Here is a 22,483-nt window from a genome sequence, read left to right as displayed (position 1 = left end):
TCCCAGCTGCTCCACTTCCAATCCAGCTCCCTGCTAACAGCCTAAGAAAAGCAGTGGAAGATGGCCCAACTGCTTGGGCCCCTGCACGCATGTGGGAGATCAGGAGGAAGCTCCTGACTCCTGAATTCAGATCAGCCCAGCCCCTGCCATTGCAGCTGCTTGGGAAGTAGACCAGGGGATGGAAGATCTCTCTATGTATCAGTCCCTCTCTGTCTGTAACTCTGCCTCTCAAATAAATATTTTTTTTTTTAAATCTTAAGATCTGGGACGAGTGTTTGGCTCAGCAGTTAGTATGCCAGCGTCCACACTGGACTGCCTGGTTTAATTCCCAGTTCCGGCTCCCAATTTTAGCTTTCTGTTAATGCAGAACCTGGGAAGCAGCAAGCTCAAATGGTTGGGTTCCCGCCACCCATGCAGGAGACCTGGATTGAGTTCCTGGCTCCCAGCTTCAGCCCCTGCCCATGTAGGGCATCTGGGGAGTCAACCAGCCAACAGGGGAGCTCTTTCTCATAGAAAAAAAAAAAATCTGAAAATCTCAGAAAGAGTACACTGTAATAAAAGTGGCCAAAGCCACTCCACACCACAAACACGGCACAGCCAAAGCCTGCGGCAGCTCCCTCTGCCACGAATACTGGTGTGTGCTCCCGAGGTCTCCAGATGGCTATGTGAGGACTCTGCTGCTCTTTCCCGGCCCATCCTGCATCATCTCATGCTAAGGAGTCAACGTGTTAAAAGCACCCTTAGAACATGCACACTTTGCTTTCCATGAGGGCAAACTACACGACTGCTGTATCTCTCTGGTTCTGAGTCGATTGCCTGAGACCAAATGAAGCAAGTCAGCTTCATCCTCACATGCCCAGAGCTCCAGGGTCCCTACCCCTCCGCCCTGGCATCCCCTGCCTGGCTTCCCTCCCAGTGGGTCCCCAGCAGCAGGAACCCAGGTGTGCCCCTGCTTCCTTCCTGCAACCTATAAGGCAAGAGGGGGCCCCTGGGGCTGTCTGCTGGGCACAAAGGTAGTTCACCCACTACACTGGATGGAGAATCGGGTTTTGGGGGAGCCTCTCCGGCCTTGAGCCAGCCCAGAGTGGGCTGCCAAGGAGAGCCAGGCAAAGCGATGCAGAATCGGGGGATTCCAAACGCCGAAGTGGCCACCTTGGCTGGGCTCCTTGTGCTCGGATCTTGGCGGGGCCCCTCCCATTCCCCATGTGTCGCCCGTGGTTGCTGAAGGAGGCCTCGAAGCCATGTGGGCGGCCAGGAGCCGCATTTCCAAAGGAGTAGGGGCCAGATGGAAGCAATTACCGGCGGGAAAGCAGGAGGGTGGGGGCTGGGAGGGGCCGGCAGGGAAGCGGGGAAGAGGGAACGGGAGAGGAGGAAAACCCTGTCCTGCCCAGCTGAAAGCCGACCAGAGACCAGCGCAAGGCCTAGGCTCAGGGCTGGGCAGGGTGGGAACCGGGTCCAGGGCAGCACACAGAGGGCTGGGTTTGGGTTCTGCCTTCGTTATTAACACACTGTGGTCTGAGCAAGCCCCTTCACACCTCTGCATCCAGGCCCTCATTGATCACAGGATGGGGTGGGTAAGATGAGCTCAGGGGAGCACTCAAGAACTGGGCTGAAAGTGCAGGTTTTGGCAACAGGCCTAGATCCAAGCCCCCAGCCCAGTTCCCAGCTGCTTATGAGCTGTGTGACCTTGGCCAAGTAATGCAATCTTTCTTCACTTATAAATGGGCTTAATCACACAGTTGTGCGAGGCTCCCATGAAATGATGCAAGTGTCTAGCACGTTTTTTTAAGGTTTATTGGATCTGGCTTTTAATAAGTGCTTGATTGATAAATGGTAACCTTTTGTGATTTGCTAAATCCCTTTTTATTATGACAGGAGTTCAGCCGAGCTACAGCAGGCAGAGGACACAGGGCAGACGGTGGGCACAAGAAGCATCGCTGCTGTCCTTGGCGCGCTCATCCTGGAGAACAGCCTAGACCCAAGGCAGAAACACAGTCATGTGCTGGCCCAGCACCCCCGACACTGATAGACTCTCCTAGCTGCTGGCCTCCAGACAGGAAGGCAAGATCTTGGAGTCTCTGACCCCCACGCATGGGACTGAAAGAAGCTGCAGGCAGGGAAAACAACTATCCCTCAACTCCAAGCGTGTCAGGGCTGCTCAGCGAGGCCTTCCGGTCCAGCCTGACCCCCACCTCATGTCAGTCCAAGCGACAACACCCTCATCCCCGCCAGCCCAAGAGCAGAACCCAAGGCTGCAGAGTCTAGAACCATCCCAGCACTTTTCCACACAGCAGCTTTGGCAGTGGGGTGGGAAGAGCTGGGGCCATGGCCTGGCTGTGGGGCTCCTGGTTGCAGGTGAAAGACCAGCCAAGATGAAAAGCAAACCCACAGCTCTGGACACCCACACCCTCCTGAAAAGCAGCAACCCAAGTTCAGTCCCCTGCTGGGCTCAAGGTCAATGGGAGGCCCCAGGGCACCTGGCTGGGGCCTGAGTGCCATGTGCTACATGTGACATTTGACCATGTCCTCTGGTCCACTTGCAGAATAAAGAGCACCATTCACACACACACACACACACACACACTCCCTGGGAACGCAGTGGGGGTTGGGGTGATCCTAAGGCCAGGTTTGGCCAGCAGCCCATCCAGGGGTGCTCAGAACATTTGCACACCTCTGGGAAGAGGTGACAAAGGAGAGAGGAGAACTCCTGACGATGGTCACCCATAAGCTGCCTGCCCGAGCCATTTCCTAAAGGAGACCCAAGGCGTCCATGCAAGGCCCTGGGAGGTGAGAAGGAAGGAGGGTCCCCAGGGCAAGGACAACAAGCAGCAGGAGCTATGCCACCAGCATCAGCTCACTAGAAGGAAATGGCTAACACATGGCCCCTTGCGACTGGGCAGGAAGGAGACGGGAGCAAGTGCTGGGGGCTCGGGGTGTCCCACCTCTCATCATTTGATTGTGCTGTTCTCTGCTGCCCAAGGTCTATCGCTGAGGGCTGGGCATGAGGATGGACTCTGGAAGCTGCCTGGATCACAATAATCTTGATCTTCAAAACCTACTGGAGGTCCAAGCTCCCCATCCAGCCCCTGCAGACTGTCCTCAGCCCAGGACCTGGGACCTGGCAGCACCGAACCGTCTCGTACTAGTGCAGGATGGTGTGTTCCCTCCCCTGCAGCCTACGAGTCCCTCGGAGAGGCATCCACAGCCTCACTGGGACAAGCTCTGGGGCGGCTGCTCTGGACGATGAAGAAGCCTAGGGTGGCCCCTGAGACACAGGCAGATGCCAGGCCCCCATGGGGTAACTCCAGGATGACCGCAGCGCAGGAGGGAACACACAGCGCAAGCAAGAGGCTCCGGCCTCTCGGCTCGTGCCTAGCGAAGGGAGGTCCTTTCCAGGACTTCTGACCATTCCAGTTCTTGGTTCTACGCAGGAAGCTGGATGGGTGAAGTCTAAAAAGGCTGGGGAGGGGGGTGGAGTAGAGGGGCCACGACAATGTTTCTGAGGAGTTGCCAGTGAGTCACAGCTTCGGGCAAGGGAGAAGGTGAGGGAAGGAAGGGGAGACAGCTCATACAGTGCCAGGGGCTTCCTGGGCCTCCACTCTGAGAGTGGTCCCTGAGCAGCAGAAGCAGGCTACTCTCCAGCTAGACGTACACTCAGCTCAAGCCCAGCAGGTGACTGACTTTTCTCCCCTCCCATTCTACCATGTTAACCAGCCTCTCTCTCTGCAGACACCTTTCAAAGCACGTAACGCATAATAACTCACTTCCAACCTGCCTTTGCAGATGCCAGGGCCTGAGCCCTGGGGGTGGGGGATACGGAAGAACTGGTCCCACACAGCTCACGAGACGGCAGCATGGGTCTGCGCCACTTGTGCCAGGCCTGTTCCCCAGGTTCCACAAGAGTAAGTCCTCCTGAACTTGGCTTCCACACTGTGCCTCCCTCCAGTGGCGGAAAGCACAGACTTCCAGAGAAGCTCGTGGGGGGTTGCCAGCCTGTGGGTGGCCATGAGGTCAGACAGGGTACAGCTGGGCCCCTGAACGCTGCCTATGTCTCCAGCCTTCTGGCAAAGGCCCACCAAGCCAGGCCCTGGGGACCCGGTCTGCAGAACAGAGGAATCAGCTACTCAGGCCTCACACGGGGCCAGATGGGGGCCTCCCCCCAAGACTAGAATGGAGGGGGCCGCTCCGGGCTGGCCAGACCTCTGTGCCAGCAGCAGCCTCAGGCAGGCTGAGCCCAGGGGGCTCTGCACCCTACTCCAGCTGACTCTTTCTCAACTCGGCTCCTCGGCACCGCCCACCACACAGGAAGCTCTCGGAGGCACCGTGGCCCTGTGCCCTCAGCGGGCAACCCTGACCTTTGGGCTCCGCTCGGCGACCTTGCGACTCTTGCACACACACAAACACACGCGCGCGCGCGCACCGCAAAGCCCGTCACCTCCAGCAAGGAGGGCCCACGTGTGCTGCACTCGGTCGGGTCAGCGACCCGGGCTCAGAGGATGCCGGCGGCGGCGGAGGACGCCTCTCCAGCCCGGGCGCACGGTGGGGACAGAAACTTTCCGGAGAGGACAGTCCTGTTCGCGCACTGCAAGGGAGCGAACAGAATCCGGCTTCCCGCGAAAACCTGGTCCAGGGAAAGCGACCCCAAGAAGCAGCTCCCCGGGGCCGGGGCCGCCCCACCCGACCCCGAGCCGTGCTGCGCCCACGTGCAGGGCCCGACACCGCCCCGAGCGGCGGCGCAAGGCTGCGGCCGGACGGCCCGGGACCCCTGGGCGCTCCCCGCCCTCCCTCGGGGCCCCGGCGCCCGGCTGCCGCGTACTCACCCCGGCGGGTGGAGCGGGGCGGGGCAGGGCAGTTCCGCGCACAGCTCCGATCCGCTAGGCGCACCGACCCGCGGCGCAGCGCTGGCGCAACGGCTCCGCTCCGCCCGGTCCCTGTCCCGGGCGCGGGGCCGGCCAGGGAGCGGGCAAATCCGCCTGCAGGGGAGGCGGGGGCCCGGGCCCGGGCCCGGGCCCGGGCTGGGGGCGGGGAAGGGGCCGGACACGCTTGCGCACACGGCCGGGGAGCCGACTCCCGGAGCGGCGGGGAGGAGGAGGAGGAGGAAGGGCGGGGTGGAGGAGGAGGAAGGGCGGGGGCGAGGCGGCGCGCGGGCGGGGCGGGCTCCCACCGCAGGCTTGGGACGGCTTGGACGCCTCCGGGGCTCGGGGTGCGAGAGGCGCTGGGCGGCGGCAGGGGAGCCGGATGGGGTGAGGACAGAGCCTGGGCAGACGCTGCCTGTGAGCCGCGACAAGATGAATGTGCCCGGTGCAGCCTCCCACACCCTCCCGGGGACAATGAGACCCAAGAAAGGGCTTCTTGCGCTCCCACGCGCCGAACCGTGTCCTTGCCTCCCTGGGGAAACCGAGGCACGGAGGTGGGAGGGCCTTGCACCGGGAGCCGTCCTGCCTCTCCCGCGTGCACGCGCTGGGCGCCTCTACCCGAGTCTGCACCCGCCGCCGCCGCCAAGCTGCTCCCTCCCCACCACTCCCTTGCAGACCGGCTCACAGAAGACCCCATCAGACCCCTGGGGCCCAGGCAGTCTCCCTGAAGGTCTGGACACGGCCAGCCCCAAGAACAGTCCAGAAGTCACCCCGCTGGAGGAGCTACAGCCCCCCACACCGGTCCCTCTCGTGGATCAGCAGTGTTCTGACCCCCTAGTGGAAACAGCAGGTGCTGTGTCAGGCTCAGTCCCCTACCTGTCCCCAGGGGGCCGAGGTTCCAGCTCCAGAGACAGGAAGGCAGGGCAGGATGTGACTAAGTGCAAAGCGTAACTGACAGTGGGTGCAAGGTGGCCGTTGGCTTCAGCTGGAGCTCAGGGCTTATCTGTGGGGAAGCTCTAACTCAGGAAGCTCCAAGGGGGAAGAGTGGGCCTCCAGTCACCCTTCCCAAAGCCCCTGGGCTGTCTGGCGTTTGACCAAGGTCTCACTTTGAATGGTGCCTTTGGCTTTATCAGTCAAGCACTCATTCAATAAATACTGCAGATCATCTTTGGGCCTCAGCCTTAGCTGAGCATAAAGAACACAATGACCAAGTCTTCGACCTGGGCAAGCCTAGAGAAAGAGGGGAGGCCCTCGTTTTACCCATAGGACAGCTAGCTCTGAGAGAGTAAGGCCGTGGCCCGAGGTGATTCCCGGAGTCTGGTGGAGCTGATCCAAGAACCAGCCTGGCCACTAAACTTGACCAACTCTTTGATGAACCAGATCGTAATCTATTTTGCAGTTCTTGCAAGAACCATGTAAACCTGACTGTCATAAAGTGGAACTTAAAAACCAGCTGCTGGGGCCAGCGGGATTGTGCAGCAGGTTAAACCACCACCTGCGATGTTGGCTTCCCTTATCAGAGCGCTGGTGTGTGTCCTGGCTGCTCCCCTTCTGATCCAGCTCCCTGCTGATGTGTGTGGGAAGGCACCAGAGGATGGTCTAAGTGCTCGGGAGACCCAGATGGAGCTCCTGGCTCCTGTTTTCAGCCTGGGCCATTGCAGCCATTTGGGAGGGGAACCAGCACATGGTTTCTCTCTCTCTCTCTCTCTTATTGCTCTGCCTTTCAAATAGATAGTAAATACATAAATCTCAAAGAAAAAAAAAAGAACCAGGTTTTGCTTCTGGAGACCTGAGTTCCAATTCTTTCTCGGCCACTAAATAGCTTTAGTTTTCTTACTGGGGGGGGGGGGGGGGGATGGAAGTAACTGGCTTATTGAAAGGGCTATTGCTGGTATGAAACCAGACAATGATGTGAAGGTGTTTGGAAAGTGTAACGTGCTGTATACAACTGTGTGCTATTATTGTGTGGTGGAACACCTCTTGTAACCTATAAACTGCACTCAGCTCTCTCTCTCTCTCTCTCTCTCTCACACACACACACACACACACACACACACACAGCTTACCCCAGGCCCAGTTGTTCCTGGGTGCTCAGAGGCAGACTGTAATTCTGATCTCCTCCCTCTGGGCCACAGTGTGCTTACTCGTGGCCTCTCCCCTCCAGTTTCTTAAGAATACAGCCAGAAGCTTAAGTTGCTGCCCAGAACCCATCTGTGAAGCAGGAGGGGAGCAATTCTGGTGCTTTTTGATCCCAGCCTCTCCCAACTCCACGGCACCCTGCTGGCCTGTCTACAAGACATTACAAGTTGCTCGGTGAGAGGCAGTGTGATGGGGCAAGCAGGGCCTTGACTCATGGGGACTGTTGCTCTGGGAGCTTGGCTGTGCCAAGGGCGGGCCAAGACAACCTAAGCAACAACAGGTCCGAGTCTTTGTCTCCGGCTGCTTCCCAGAAAGGCCATCTCCATTCCTGTTTCCTCTCCCTCCCTGTCACCTCTCCTGTGTTTTCCCAGGGGCAGGGCAACCAGAGAGAGGGGACAGAGGAGATAGGGCAAGGGAGGGGGCAGGCGCCTCTAGACCTGGGAAGCCCTGGTCCTGTGGCCCCTCCCTGGCAGGCAGTGGGTGTGGGCAGCAGCCATGCAGCCAGCTGACAAATGTGCCACCCAGGTTTCTGGCTCCTGTACCTCACGTGTGCCGCGGTAGCATCCTGCCCACCAGGAGGAGGGAACAGAAAGATACTGTTAGAAGAGCAAGAAATAAACCCAACCCAGCATCTCAGACGCTTTTAAAAATAGCAACTCCAGGATAGTATTTCAGCTCCTATTTTTATCAGATTTATATGGCTGGACCATGGAGCTGAGCTGTTCCCAGGGTTCTCAATAATGAGACATCACTGGGCTTGTGTTAGGAACTTGCCAGTAGGTCAAAGCTAAAAATGCATTCCAGAAACCTTTAGGCTGGAAGAGATCCCGAGAAGTCATTGCATGTGGTGACTGCCTTTGCTAGGGTCACGCTCGATGGACCACAGGACGCTTATGGCTTGCTATTTTGCCTCCTGTGTGTGGCCTAGAATTTCACAGCCCTTCCAATCAGCAAGTTATTTTTAGTATCGTCTTTGTCCATTCTGGCTACTATAACAAATTAGACTGGGTGACTTATAAACAATGGGAAATTATTTCCCACAGTGCTGGAGGCTGCAAGTTCAAGTTCAAGGCATCAGATTTGGTGTCTGAGGAGGACCTGGCTCCAGTTCAGAGATGGCCATCTTCTCACTGCCACCCATAGTGGAGAGGGCCAGCTGCTCTCTGGGGCTTCTTCTATGAGGCACTAATCCCATTGATGAGGACTCTGCTCTCATGGCCCAATCACACCCCCAAGGCCCCACTTCTAAGACCATCACCTGCGGGCATTAGGACCCTAATGTGAATGTCAGGGGGACACCAACATTCGGACCAATTTCTAGCCCAGCGTGCCTCTGCTTACATTCTTTTGGGTCACTCTCACAGCAGAAAGTAGCAGCTAATGTTTACTGAGTGATTATTATGTCCCACAAAATCCTCCTCTTTAATCCCCATGAAAGCCCTCTGAAGAGACACTTTTATCACTCCTGTTTTATGAGTAATTCTGTAACTCGCCCAAGATTACACCTGCTTATGAGCAGATGCTATGCCAGGGCCTTCACTCTGCTTCCCAAGCCGGGGAGGAACAGAACACTATGAAATGTCCTCTTAGCCAAGTCCCAGCCACACTGAGCCCCAGCTGGCCTCTCTAATTTCTGGGTCTTTGCTGGTGCTTGCCATTTGGCTAACAATCAGCAAGTTTTAGCCTAGAGCACAAAAAGACAAACACTGCACAATCTCACTTACAGACGAAGTCAAGCTCATAGAAGCAGAGAGTAGAATGGTTGGTGGTCACCAGGGGGTAGGGGCGGAGGGGAGATGGTTTGAGGATACAAACTATCAGTTAGACTGGAGGAGTAAGTTCAGGACAACTATTGTGCAACAGGGTGAATACAGTTAATAACAATGTATTGTATGCTTGAAAACTGCTCAAAAGACTTTAAATGTTCTCATTATTTTAAAAAGTTAAGTATTTGAAGTAACCTATGTTAGCTTGATTTAGCAATTTCACATTGCACACATATATCAAAATATCAGATTGTATACCATATATCTGTACAACTTTTAAAAGATTATTTATTTGAAAGGCAGAGTGACAGAAGGAGAGAAAGAGAAATCTTCCATCCAATGGTTCATTCCCCAAATGGCCATAATGGCCAGGGCTGGGCTTGGCCCAAGCCAGAGAGCTTGGACTTCCAACCAGGACTCCCATGTGGGTGGCAGGGATCCAAATACTGGGTCATCCTCTGCTGCCGTTCCAGGTGCATCAGCAGGGAGCTGGATTGGAAGCAGGGCAGCCAGGACTCAAACTGGTGTTCCAATATGGGATGCTGGCTTCCGTTATGGGATGTGGCTGAACTCACTATGCCATGACACCGGCTCCCAACTTATACAATTTTTATTTGTCAATTAAAAAATTCATTCATAAAAAAAGTTTTAGCCTACAGGTTTTGTCCTCTGGCTTAAGCTCCTATAGCCCTTCCCACTTTTTCAAGACACACTCATCATAATTCTGTAATTCCTCTGTAATTAATGCGTGTATCCCTCACTATATTGTAAGCTCCACATGAGCTCCATTTACACAGATTCTCTGAAAAACAAAACCTGTCCATCCTATTGAATTGAAATTGGACCACTTTGAACAGATTCAGTTCCTGCTTATTTTCTGACAATGTTTACTGTGTAACTTCACATTGATATGGACTTCAGAAGCCAATACAAATTCAGCAACAACAGAACTTAGGGTGGCTACATTTACTTGCTAAGTAGAATATTTAAGAAGCTACCATTAACCTTCATCACCTCTGATAAAAAGAAGGGCATTTACCATTATACCAGAGTCCTTCAGAGGATTTGTGGAATATGTAATTAAAAGATATTTAGTTTGGTGCAAAAATTGGAAATCCATGCATTTTTTTTTCACAGCATGCATTTTTCATGAACTTTTTGAAGATTCCCCCCCCCCCCTTTTTTTTATTTGACAGCTAGAGTTAGTGAGAGACAGAGAGAAAGGTCGTCCTTCCATTGGTTCACTCCCCAAATGGCCGCTATGGCCGGAGCTATGCTGATCTGAAGCCAGGAGCCAGGTGCTTCTTCCCAGTCTCCCATGCGGGTGCACGGGCCCAAGCACCTGGGCCATCCTCCATTGCCCCCTTGGGCCACAGCAGAGAGCTGGATGGGAAGAGGAGCAACTGGGACTAGAACCCAGCGCCCATATGGGATGCCGGCACCGCAGGCGGAGGATTAACCAAGTGAGCCACGGCGCTGGCCCTCCTGGTTAGTTTTGAGTAGGGGATCAGGAGCATGGAGATGGGGAGAATTGAATATTCCAGTGCCCTAGGCCCTGTCTGGCCAGGGAGACAATGCAGCAGGTAGGTCTGCAGTGACTTTCTTTCCCACTGGTGTCCTTGTTTGATATATGCAAATAAACATCTTGTTTGGAAAAGTAAAAAAAAAAAAAAAAAAAAAAGATAACATTCAAAGGTTTGGGATACACAAGTATTGCCAGGGTAACATTTTCAAATATTACTTTGTGTGCAATTGTTTCATTTGTTTGTGTATGTTCTTTTTCTCAGCTTCATGTTGATAAATGGAGACCATTCAGCATTTTGCTGTCAGGAACCTCTAGGGCAAACAGAACGAAACCAAGGAACAACAGCAGTCATGCCTCCAACTGCTTTTCTCCTCCAACCAGGCCAGGAAGAAAGTGAGCTAAATGCTAAAACCCAGCACAGAGCTGTCCAGGATTTCCCTGGCAAGGGTGTCGTCTGTCACTACTCCTGCACAGCAGGGACACAGGCAGGGGCGCGAGGACAACGTGGTTAAATAGAGCAGACACCCTGTCCAGCACAGGTCGATGGCATTCCAGCTGCCAGAGACGGGCTGGCGTTTGCCATTCGGTCAAGTGAGGGCTCAGGATATGGTGCCTCGCTGGGGAAGCTCTCAGGGAGGTAGGAATGTTGCGCTCAGAAGTAAGAGCAGGAGGCAAGCATGCGGTGGGGGGATGGGGGGGGGGCACCCACTCTGTATCCCCTGGCCCAGGAACCAGGAGGCCTGGGTTCACAGGCCAGGTCCATTCCCTCATTCACTTGTCCTGAACACCTCCTACGGGTCAGGTACTGCCCTGGATCCCGAGTAAATGGTGAACAAATGTGCACAGATCTGTTTCCTGGAGCTGACATTCACCCTGTAACACTGGTCAAGGCATCCGGAACCTGTTTCTTTATCTGTAAGATGGTCCCATGGAACCACCTGCTATATAAATATAGCGTTACAATATGACTCTTAATACTTCACCCTGCAGAGTAGACAGAACCTAGGTGCTGGGGATACAGCTATGGTTAACATGGCACTCCTGCCATCAAGGTAGCCAGGCAGGGAAAGCAGGTATGCCAACAGTGACCAGTAGGAGTAAGAAAACGCAAAATGCCTGGAGCGACTTGGACAGGTTCCGCAGGAATCCGATAAGGTCCCCAAGAAGACATGCAAGGCACGCTTTGGGGATGTATACCAAGCACAGCAGCTGGCCCAGCATACATCACAGTGTGGGCCTGGTAGGAGCGTAGCAGGCTGAGGTGTTGAGGGAGACCCAAGGGGGCTGGGCTGTAGGGAAGGAGTCACAGCAGGAGGAGCCCACGTGTTCTCTGGCTCTGAAGGGGACCCTGACCAGGTCTCAGGCAGGGACCTGTCTTTCCATGTGTAAGAAAAGTAAGTGAGGAGGCCTGGCGAGGAGACCTCTTGTGAGCAGTCTTTAAGGTAACTGAGGCCAGGGAAGGCACTTGAGGGGATGCTCTCTGAGAGAGGCCCCTCCTTGTGGGTGGGGGTCTCGTTTGCTGAGCAGAGCCCCTGGAGGCTCCCCATTCCACTCCCAGCCTTCTGTGGAGATGAGCTTCTGTGTGGATGAGCTCTGTCCCTTTTCTCCTTCCTCGCAGGTTTTAGATCCCTACCAAGCCTCCTCCATGGGCCTGGACCTGCAGATGGTGGGTAGCAACAAAGGTGCCCCGAGCCTGTCGACTTGGACCCTCAGGCAGCAGTCTGGGGAAGGGGAGAATGTTGGGGTACAGACAAAGGCTGATTCAGCGGGAGGCCTCCCCTTGCTCCTCTGCCCTGCTGTAAGGGGAGTAGCTGACACTCAGGGAGCAGCTCTAACCCCCAAGCACTGCCAGTGTCACTGCCCCCAAGGGATCTGCTGTTAGTCCAGGAATCAGCTGGTTGATGTGTGGTGGCCGCGAGTGCATCCTGGGTAGGCCTACGTGCCTTGGTCACCACCTGAAACAGGTGCTGAGCCACAGCTCCACTCTCCCTGGGTCCTGGGACTCTGGAAGAGCTGCAGGAAGACCGGCCTCATCGGGACTCACTGGGGCTGCAGCGCGTCTGCCGTCTTCATAGGACATCTCCCACACCCCTGCTCTTCCTAGAGTTTCCTTCCTGGGGTCACAGGGCCAAGTGCAGCTCTCTGCAGTGGGCAGCGTGGGCCCGCAGCAGGTGGCTGCACTGGGACCACCACTGAGGGCCTCGCTGCACGTAAGAGCTGGGATCTGAATCCAGGCCAGGGGATGTGGAGTGAGACCACCCTCAACCCCATGTTTTCCTTCTGCTCTCACTTCCTATCTCCCAGAGAGCTGCTGCAGCGAGGCCCGGTACTCTTGGCTGTCTCCTGACAGGACAGCATATGCCAGGCTCCCTCTGGCAGCAGGATGCCATGGTCCTGTGCCGGAGAGGGTGCCGAACACGTTTAACGGTGTGCCCTCACACCCACTCCTGTGTCCTTGCTATGGCGGACAGTGGCAGGCATCACCTTCCCAGATAGGCCCCTTACGGCTCTTCCAGGGCCATCACCCTCCAACATGTCGAGGTCCCTTCCCAGCCTAAGAGTTGATGAACTCAAGCCCCTTCGGAGCTTTGCAACCGTTATCAGTTTGCCCTTGCTGATAAAACTGTTTTGCACTGGATCTTCTGGCTGCTCCATGTGAGTCTGTTTTGTCTTCCTGCCTAGATGATAAACCCAAGGCCAGGGACTCACTGACCAAACAGCAGGCGCAAAGGCAGGCATTTTGGACTTGCATCATCTGATTCCCATTAAAACCCTCCCACATCCAGGCACAGATCCCCGCCCTCATCAGCAAGAAGTTTATCAGCAGGGAGGTGTGACCTCAGCGGGGGCAGGGAAGGGGAAGTAATGTCAGGACTCTACAAACTATTTCTGGTTTCTCCGGGGAACTCCTCAAAGGAGCACTGTGGGGGGTGGAGGGAGGCGCATGACAGCAGAATAGGAAGGAGTGGGAACAGAACGGGGAGAGACGGGCTCAGGACAAGGAGAGCAGCCAGCGGTAGGCACCTGCCCAGGGCAGCTTGGAACACCCGCAGAGGCCACTGCTGGAAACGTGCCTTCTCGGGGCCTTCCCACTGCTTCTGCCCACCTGCCAATCACCACCTGCCGCCCTGGCCACAGTGAGCCCTCACCTCACCAAATGAGCCTAGGACTTTATTCACACACAAGGAACAAGCCAGTACAAAACACATTTTTTTAAAAAACCCATTGGAGATAAAAATCCACCCTCCCCCTGCCCCACATCCCACATGTCTGTGCTTCTCCCCCGATGAGGGCTCAGTGCTGCTGGGCCTCCTGCAGGAGCTTGAGGAGGGGGTCGTCGGCCCTGAGGGTGAAGGTCAGTGAGCGCTGCTGATAGTGCTTGGGGTTGCACTCCAGGTTCTCGATCACCTCAGCCAGCAGGTGAGCTCGCTCCACGCCCGAGCCGGGGGCTTCGAAGCCCAGGGCAGTGAAGTGCACGTGCAGGTGGTAGTAGGAGGGTAGGTAGTGCAGGTACACACGCAGGCGGTCCCCCTTCACCTGGTAGCGCTGCAGGATGGCTGCCTGGGGAGAAGGGAGTGGCAGGAGAGGGGTCATGAGCTGCACACAAGCTGGCACCACCCCCATCTGGACTCCTCCTCCAGTCCTAATCCCCAACTGGCCTGGGACACCTGATGAAATCCCTCTGAACAGCTCTCTGCACACCGCCTGCTCCAGGAAACCAACAAAAGCAGCAGACTCTGACTTGCTCCCTATGGAAGGAGCAAAGGTCTCGCCCTGAGTGCCCCAGCCCCGGGAATCTGGGCCGGTCCAGCACCTCCCAAGGACAGGCCAGGACTCCTGAGGCTATGGGACTAGCCTGCCTCTGGATGACGTAAATCCTACAGTGGGTAGGAGAAATGCTTCATTCTCAGCACGGAACAGGGTGAGGCCTGGAAACAATGGAGGTGGGGAGACGCTGAGCTAAGAACTTGGTGAGGGAGAAAGGGTGGGGCAAGGACAGGGACAGGGGAGGGCTGCCCCACACAGACCCGGGATGTCTCAGGTGGGCTCCCCCTGCCCACATCCCTCCCCTCTTCAGGAGCCTCCAGGCTTGGAATGCAGAGGAGACTCTGGTCTCCACTGTGGAGGCCACAGGTGAAGGGAAGAGACCAGGTTCCAGTGGGCTCACCCCAAGCACCTCTGCAGCAGGATGAGAGAGGGACCAAGGCACCCAAAGGGCCTCTTGAGGTAAGCAGGGCCAACCTGCCAGAGGTGCCCGCCTGGGCTGCCAGGACAGGAGAAAGTGGGACTCTTTCTCATCTCCTCAAGAGGAAGATACCGCTCTGGCCGCTGTGGTACCCAGAAGTGGCATCAGGATAGAATGGAGTCACTCCAAAAGGCTCAAGGCAGCCAGGGAAGCAGGAGGAGAGAAGATGGGCCAGGGCCAGTGGCAGGGGAGCTGGGATCCAGGAGAAGCCCTCCCTCCAGGCCTGCACTATGCTGTGCGTGGAAAGGGGCAGGCCTCTGTCCTGGCTGGGCCTCCTGTGTCTGTCGGGTCTGGCGTGATGGCAGAACTTCACAACCCTGCCCCACAGAATGGTGGAATTTGAAGGGACCGCCTCCAGACTCAAGTGGTAAAGTGGCTTGCCCCCAGCCCTTCAGCTGGTTAGGGTCAACATGGCAGATCAGTCCACAACTCAAGATTCTAGGCACTCATCCCCTGCCCCTGGGGCTTTTTAAAAAGGTTCTTATAATCTCAATCAATTCAACATATATCCTAGATAAAAAAGTATCCCAGGGGCCAGAGCTGTGGTGTAGTAAGTTAAGCATCCGCCTGCAGCACCAGCATTCCATATGGGTGCTAGTTCAAGTCCTGGCTACTACACTTCTGATCCAGCTCCCTGCTGATGGCCTGGGAAAGCAGTGGAAGAGGGCCCAAGAGCTTGGGAGACCTGGAAGAAGCTCCTGGCTCCTGGCTTCGGATCGGCTCAGCGCTAGCCATTGCAGCCATTTGGGGAGTGAACCAGTGGATGGAAGATCTCTCTCTCTCTCTCTTTCTGTAACTCTGCCTCTCAAGTAAATAAATAAATAGAAACAAAAAGTTTTAAGAGGGTCCCCATGACTGGCATCCAGAGAGAAGCCCCTTTCTAAGGTAGACTCCGGGAGGGTGAAGAGAGTAGCCCATGGAACACCCTGGAACCTCAGCACAACCCCTACGGGCTTCAACACGGCTTAGAGAAGCAGCTCACCTGGCCTTCATGGAGGATATTCCTGAGCAGTGGCAGATGCTCTGGCGTCAGGTCCCGAAGCGATTTGATGCCCCGGCGATGGCAGATGGCGATCAAGTACAGGTCATCAAGCTGTACGGAGACAGAGAGGAAACCAGAGGGCAGTGCCCGGCTCAGCAGGGTACAGGGCTGGGGAAGTTGCCAACCCTGGAATCCTTCCAGTGAGGAAGCACTGACCCCTGAGGCCCATGTGCTGGCCACAGCTGATCAAGGAGGCCACCAGCAGGACCAAGCCCCCGGCAATGCAGGTGTCCACGAGCCCAGGGAGAGCAGGACAGTCTAAGGAACAGGTCTTTGTTATTTTTTTGCTGGGGCATCAGATGAGAGGATCTATATATTCACTCTACAGGGCTGGTGGGTGTGAGCAGGGAGCTTCGAGAAAGAGCCAAGGATAATTCCTCCTCCACAAGTTTGCAGTCTATTCCCATGCCCGTGAGAAATTCTGCTTTGGGACACAGAGTGACCCAAGTTCAGGAGGAAGAAGGAAAGGTTCTGTCTAGCTGGGGTCATCCAGGGAGGCTCCTGGAGGAGAAGGCAGAGGATCTGGGTCTTGAAAAAGAGGTAGAGTTTGGGGGCCGGAGCTGTGGTGTAGTGGGTAAAGCTGCCACCTGTGGTGCTGGCATCCCATATGGGTGCTAGTTCGAGTCCTGGCTGCTCCACTTCTGATCCGGCTCTCTGCTATGTCCTGGGAAGGCAGTAGAAAATGGCCCACATCCTTGAGCCCCTGTACCCATGTAGGAAACCTGGAAGAAGCTCCTGGGTCCTGGCTTTGGATTGTGGCAGCTCTGGCCATTGAGGCTATCTGGAGAGTAAACCAGCGGATGGAAGATAGATCTCTCTTTCTCTGCCTCTCTGTAATTCTGCCTTTCAAATAAATAAATAAATCTTTAAAAAAAAAAAAAAAGAGGTAGAGTTTGGAGAAAGGACATTTGGTAGAGGGAATAGTGAGAGCAAAGGCTCCAAGTCAAGAACGTGGAGAGTAAGCAACTGGACCTGTCTGGGGTTGGAGGCACACAAACGGGGACAGGGGATGTGAGAGATGGAAGGGGAGCCTGGGGCCAGCTCAGCGGTGAGCACCACTGGGGAGTTTAATGCTCTTCCTCTATCTCAAGGGGTCATGGGAGGTCCTTTCTGCTGTCCTTCCTGAAAACAGCCTGGCTGAAAACCTGGAGGTCACAACAATGCAAAGAGCCAGAGTCAACAGGATTCTGTGCCAGAGAGCAAGTGAACTCTTCCTCTTACCCAGAAAACTCTCCACACCCTCCCTGCTCACCCAAACCCTGGCTCTGCCTGGTTATCACTCCCACATGCCAGGCAGGCCCCTGACTCCAGGGCTCCAAGGGACAAGGTACAGGGAGAAGCCAGCAGTGCGCAGCTCTGCAGTCTTAGCTTCTGGCTTCCTTGCGAAGACACTCGGGACCGTGAGCCACCCAACGAAATCCCCAGGAGTCTCAACTTAAAAAAACTGAATATGACTGCTGATGGCCCCCATGTCACTCTCTTCATGCTACGAGCTGTAAGAATCAGAGCTCTGTGCTACAGTGCAGCTCACGGACAACCCCAGCATTACGGCTGAGCTGCACCACAAAGTCTCCGTCTTGCTCCCATGCCCTTGAAGGCTCTCCCTTCTCAAGGCCTGTGCTCACGAGATTTACTCTTTCACCAGCACAGAGTCTAAGAAGAAGCCAGGAAAAAGAGTGCTCCAAATCTACCAGAGGTCGATTTCCAGCTGCCCTATGTGTCCCCATCACAGGACTCCCTGTTAATAGTAACATTTCTTTTAGATGAGGTCAGCTGACAATCTCAAACGTGACATTAAATCACAGTTCTGGGCTGGCACTGTGATGTCTGTCACAAGCTGCTGCCCGCAATGCCGGCTTTCCATATGGGTTCCAGTTCAAGTACTAGCTGCTTTATTTCCCATCCAGCTCTCTGCTAATGCACCTGGGAAAGCAGTGGAAGATGGCAGAAGTCCTTGGGCACCTGCACCCATGTGAGAAACCCAGATGAAGCTTCTGGCTCCTAGTTTTGGCCTGGTCCAGTCCCGGCCACTGTGGCCATTTGCGAAGCGAATCAGCAGATGGAAATCTGCTGATTTCAAATAAATAAAATATATCTGTAATAAATAAATAAATCATATCTCTGTTCTACTGGCATGGAATGAGACATAGCACCTATGCTGCATGTCGGCTCACGGTGATGGGTTCATGCTGTGTGAGGGAGAAACAAGAAACCATTCTTTCACACTAGACACAAGCCAAGACTTCCTGCAAGCAGCCCAGCGGCCTCATGGTCCAGAGCAATCATCTGAGAAGACCTGGACAAGGGACAGGCAAGGGTTTCTCTTAAGGGACAGGCAAGGGTCTCTCTCAGACTGGCATCCCAGAAGGGCAGACAGACACCATCAGTCTCTTTTCCCAAGACAATATAGTAAAATCAAGGTTACAGTTTCCTGACAAGGGGCAAGACAGAATGGCTAGCATAGGAGAGCCATCCCTGACCTCTGGAGTGATGCAAGGGGAGAGTACCTCATGCCAAACAGCTTCAACTCTGTGAACTAGAAGGGTATGTGTGTTGACGTACACACACACACACATGTTTATATGAGGGTACTTAACAGGTGCAAAAAATGTGAAAAGGTAAGTTTATTCTGATGCAAACATTTTAAAGCCCATGCACAGAGTTTTCATAATACACATTTCCCATGAATTTCTGAAGGCCCCTCATATATGCAATATGCAACAGTGACCCCTGGAAGGAGAGACTAAGAAATAGCAACGATGGTTGTTTCAGGGGGAGGGGCATAGAGAATGGTGGGGTGGGGGAATCACTTTCGCCGCAGATTCCCTGTACAATTTTCCCTTTCCCATGTATTAACCACGCATGTATTAAATGCACGTGTTAACCATAACAGAACAAATGAAAAAAGAACACACAGGTGATCTGTGAGGCGGAGGAACCAATGTTACCGTCCAAGGGAAGGCCCTGGATAACAGCCTGCTGAGTGGCTCAGAGTACGAGCAATGGACAGGCTCTCTAATGCAGGGCCATCGGTTTGGGGGCAGCAAGCCCATACTTCTAGAAGTGGCAGGCAGGGATTCAAGGCAGGCTAGGAAGGTTCCACAAAGCACAGGCCAGCACACCTCGCAAAGACAAAGAACAGAAGCATGGGCGTGACCTGTCTCCCGCTGCACACACTGCCAGATGCTAATGGAGCTATTGAGATCCCTGCTGTCACAGATCAAGGATTCTGTCACAGATCAAGGATTCCAGGCACTGAAATACGGCACCATCAAAAGACAAGCAGGAATTAAACAAAGGTTGTTGAGCAAAGTCGCAAAGACTGACATTTAAACACCAAACACAACCCTTGAGGGCAAGTACCTTCAGCTGGGTGACTGGGAGCCCACAGCAGTTCCAGAGCCCTTCCTGTTTTAAAATGGACCTCTGAGCAGTCCACTGGCAGGCCAGGCAGATGCTCACCAGCACCAGGTAAGAGGACCATGGGTTTCCCTCCTCAGGGCATCGAGGGCTTCGCAAAAAGTCCCTCTCTACTGTCCCTCCATGGCCCCCAGACCACAACCCCCTGCAATCTCAAGTTCTTCCGACCCCACACCCCTACATCCCAGGACCCAGGGTCTCAGGTGCAGGGCTGCCTGGGAACAGAGTGGGGTCTGCAGAGCAGTGATGGGGCCTGCTCCCAGGGCTTGATGGTGGCCTGGGTAGGGACTCCTGCTGCAGGGGAAGGAGAGGGCGGGTGCAGGTGTTCGGCCTCCCTCACCACAACACCCCACATGCGGGTCTTCTTTGATGTTAGTTGGCTGGAATAAATCATCACTCCATGCTGCAACTTCTGGAAACTCCCTTAAGCTCCCTACACCCCCTCAGGCTGGGTGTGGAACACCCAGGCGCCTCTTTCTGAGAGCAAGATAACACCCACTCCCCTGGAGCTTCTGACCGAGGCCCCTCTTCTGGGGCAGCAGCATGGTATTATTGCTAGAAAGCACAAATTCAAAACTAAGCAAACTGCAGGCGAGTTCAGTTCAGGACCTGAAGGCCTCAGAGCAGGCCTCAGCCCAGAGAGCAAGGGGGCCTCCCTGGAGAAGCGCAGAAACAGGCCCACCTAGGGTAGAGCAGTACACCTGAGCCCAGACTACTCCAACGGCGTTGCCTTCCCAGTGCCTCCCTGCTCCAATCTGAACGGAACGCTCTGCGCCATGGGGGCTGCATTTCATTTCTGACACTCTCGGGGCATAAAGGAGCCCATAGTAAGTTACAGCTTTGGGTTATAAGGGAGAGAGGAGGTGCAGAGGGTGCCTCTAAAACCCGCTCCTCAGATGGCTAGGAGAGGCAGAGGTGCTTGGAGGTCAAGCTCAGGCTGGGCGGGGGACTCCTTGGGTCAGTAGCCATGGTCCCTGCCTGCCAGTGCTTCAGAACACGGGCCTGCACAGATCTATGGGCATCGAGGGGGACAGGAACAATGCAGGCCAGGTGCTGCTGGAACCAAGGTGGAAACTCAAGCTGCCTGGCTCATTAAGGAACGGTCAAGTCGTCACAGATGTAGACAGCACCCTGTTTCACGTCTTGGGTGGGATCTGAGCCACCAAGGGCTGCGGCTGAGCCATCAGAGCACGTGCATTTGTGTATGATGGGTGCTGTCACCCAGGAGCTCAGGCTGCCTCCTGCTGGGTAATTATGATCCATTTAGACAGAGGGAGAGGGGTCCGCATGGGAAAGAAGGGCATGCTGGGGGCAGCGCACAGCGACCTGGAGCAGAGGGTGCTCCAGTGGGCCACCTTTACCTGCTGTTGGTTCCACTTGAGGTCGGGGATGAGGACAAAGCCATCTGAGGGATCTGGGTTCTCAAAAACAATCCGGTCGACTTCAGCTTTCTTGTCGAGAATGTTGTATACCCACTGGAAGGAGAGAGGAGATGGTTCACAAATCCACTCAGCACCCCTCAGGAGATGCCCCAAACTGGCCCAGGTAAGCTCTCTGGCCCTTCCAGGAAGGACAAGAGAGCCATAAATGGCCACCAAGCTCAGGGCATCGACATCAGGCAGTCCTGGTCCCAAGCATCTGCCACTGTGGGTCCAGCAGAGACTCCCCTCATTCCCACAGCTGACACTTCGCCATCAGTTGTCACGGGGCTTCTGCTGACTGGAGTGGCCCAGGCTCTGGAGGGTCTTCCTGACTGGCATGGTTTGCACACTCTGCTCTGTGCTCATGGGCCTGGTCTGCACCTACCCTCCCAGGCAGGGGACCCCTCTATGGCCCATAGGACTTGGGCAGGGTGGACACCATGGACCCTGATTGACTTTACTCAGCACTTTGGGGCAAAGATAGCTTGGGAGGTAGAGGGCAGAGAGGTTTCTTCCTGCAAAGGGAGGCAGTGACCCACTGAGGCCATGAGAGCCTTTGGGTTCTAGGAGTTAAGGTGTGCGGGCTTCTCACCCTGTAGTGAGGCAGCCATCAGCAGTCTCAGCTGACACAGGCCTTGCACCAAAAAGCAGAACTAAAAGCCAAGTGGAGATGGAGGCCTCCTGGAGACTTTTGTGGTAACAGGGCTTGTGGCCCATACACCACCCTCTGGTCAATGGCTGTCGACAGTCCTCAGAAGAGCCTTGCCCAGGTCCTGGGGGGACCCCTGAGGATATCACTTTACAGTTAGTATCCTGGGCAGCCCTTCTGAGGGGGCCAGACTGCAGGCAGGGGAAGCTGAGCAGAGATCAGGGCTCGCAGTTCTCAAACCCAGTGCCTCTGGTGTTCTCCTTCCTACACAGCCCCTGGCAAGTGTAAATCCCTTTCAGGATGCTGACCTTTGTGCCCAACATCCCAGAGAGAAACCTGCTGAGAAATCAGAGAGGGGCGTGGCTGGGGTCTCACTGCTGACCCTTCTTCCTCCAAGCTCACTGACCAGGGAAGCAGGGCATCAGCACAACCAGACTGCCACGTCCCCCTCCTGGTCCCAAAGGCCAGGGCAGGGAGCACTGGCTTGGGGTCTGTATGTGCCCTACACTGGGCCTAGAGGCCTGGTATGTGGCACTGCGTCCTCAGCCCTCTGCTGGGACAGAGCGGAGGAAACCAAGGGCATCACCCTGGAACCTCTGGGCCTCCAGACCCCTGCACAGACCCACAGGCCAGTCATAGTGTGGCCTGCCCAGTGCCAAAGAGTCCTTCCCAAGAAGAATGTGGCTGAGCTCCTTCCATGGAGGGAGCTGGCAGACACCCACAGCTGCTTCCCCACGTAGTGTGGGGGGCAGAGCCGCACACACCTAGCAGGCTGCGACGTGCCCACAGAGGTATTTCCCGTCTGCCTGACCTAAGTAGAGCCCTCCAGGGCTGTGCTGCAGGGGGTGGGGAGGTGGAGGGAGAACAGTGGGAAGCTGACTGGCAGCCTCCCAGTAACTGAGGGGAGAGGGGGTGGTGGCGATGCCCCATGGAGACCCTGGGCACCCTGTGAGCAGTACTTCCAGCCCATCCCCTCAGGCAGGGGGCAGTGGGTGGCATCAGAGAGCAAGTGAACAGGCTCTGGAGCCCAGCGACTGCTTGCTTCTCTAAGCCTCGCCACTGATGAGCTGTCACTCTGGGCAAGCAACCGAATCCTCCCCTGCAAACTGGGGCTGATGAGACCCAAGGCGTGGGCTGTGGCGAGGCTCTTCAGTGGGACATGCGTGAGAGAGCAGCTGGCTCAGAGCCCAGCACAGGGGAGACTTCCTGCAAGTGATAAAAGTGCTCAAAAAGGGGATGACAACAGGACAGGTCACTGAAGACTCTGCAACCAACTGTGGGCAGGAAAAGAGCGGGGATGAGAGCAAAGGGCACATGAAGCTGGGGCGGGGTAACCCCAGGAAGGCATGAGGATGGAAGAGGAGCCTCACTCTGGGCCATGCGTGGCTGCAGTGAGGACCCACCTTGAAGGTAAGGACG

General features: G+C 55.4%; 2 protein-coding genes across 17 annotated transcripts in view; both read right to left on the bottom strand.

Annotated features, from left to right (window-relative positions):
- Positions 1-5,040, bottom strand: part of ST3GAL4 (ST3 beta-galactoside alpha-2,3-sialyltransferase 4) — a 39,551-nt gene extending 34,511 nt beyond the window's left edge. For 8 of the 15 annotated variants that reach the window (XM_070073997.1, XM_070071049.1, XM_070071559.1 and 5 more), the window contains exon 1: positions 4,821-5,032. The gene's annotated coding sequence lies outside the window, so the exon portion shown is untranslated. Of the gene's footprint in view, positions 1-3,764; positions 3,994-4,820 lie in introns of all 15 variants that reach the window. The other 7 variants (XM_070074898.1, XM_070075075.1, XM_070073159.1 and 4 more) reach the window with 5 other exon arrangements.
- An 8,404-nt stretch (positions 5,041-13,444) lies between these two features.
- DCPS (decapping enzyme, scavenger) overlaps positions 13,445-22,483 on the bottom strand; it is a 48,601-nt gene continuing 39,562 nt past the window's right edge. Inside the window, exons 4-6 of one of the 2 annotated variants that reach the window (XM_002708301.5) lie at positions 20,356-20,469; positions 15,515-15,625; positions 13,445-13,847 (exon numbers count right to left, since the gene is read on the bottom strand). In XM_002708301.5, the coding sequence (XP_002708347.1) occupies positions 13,581-13,847; positions 15,515-15,625; positions 20,356-20,469 (492 nt within the window). In that variant the 3' untranslated portion in view covers positions 13,445-13,580. The remainder of the gene's footprint in view (positions 13,848-15,514; positions 15,626-20,355; positions 20,470-22,483) is intronic. The other variant, XM_070048293.1, reaches the window with a different exon arrangement.

Source organism: Oryctolagus cuniculus, chromosome 1 (genome assembly GCF_964237555.1).
Source record: "Oryctolagus cuniculus chromosome 1, mOryCun1.1, whole genome shotgun sequence".
In the NCBI taxonomy this organism is placed as follows: Eukaryota; Metazoa; Chordata; class Mammalia; order Lagomorpha; family Leporidae; genus Oryctolagus; species Oryctolagus cuniculus.
Note: the sequence above shows the minus strand (reverse complement) of the source record. Positions and strands in the feature narration are given on the sequence as shown.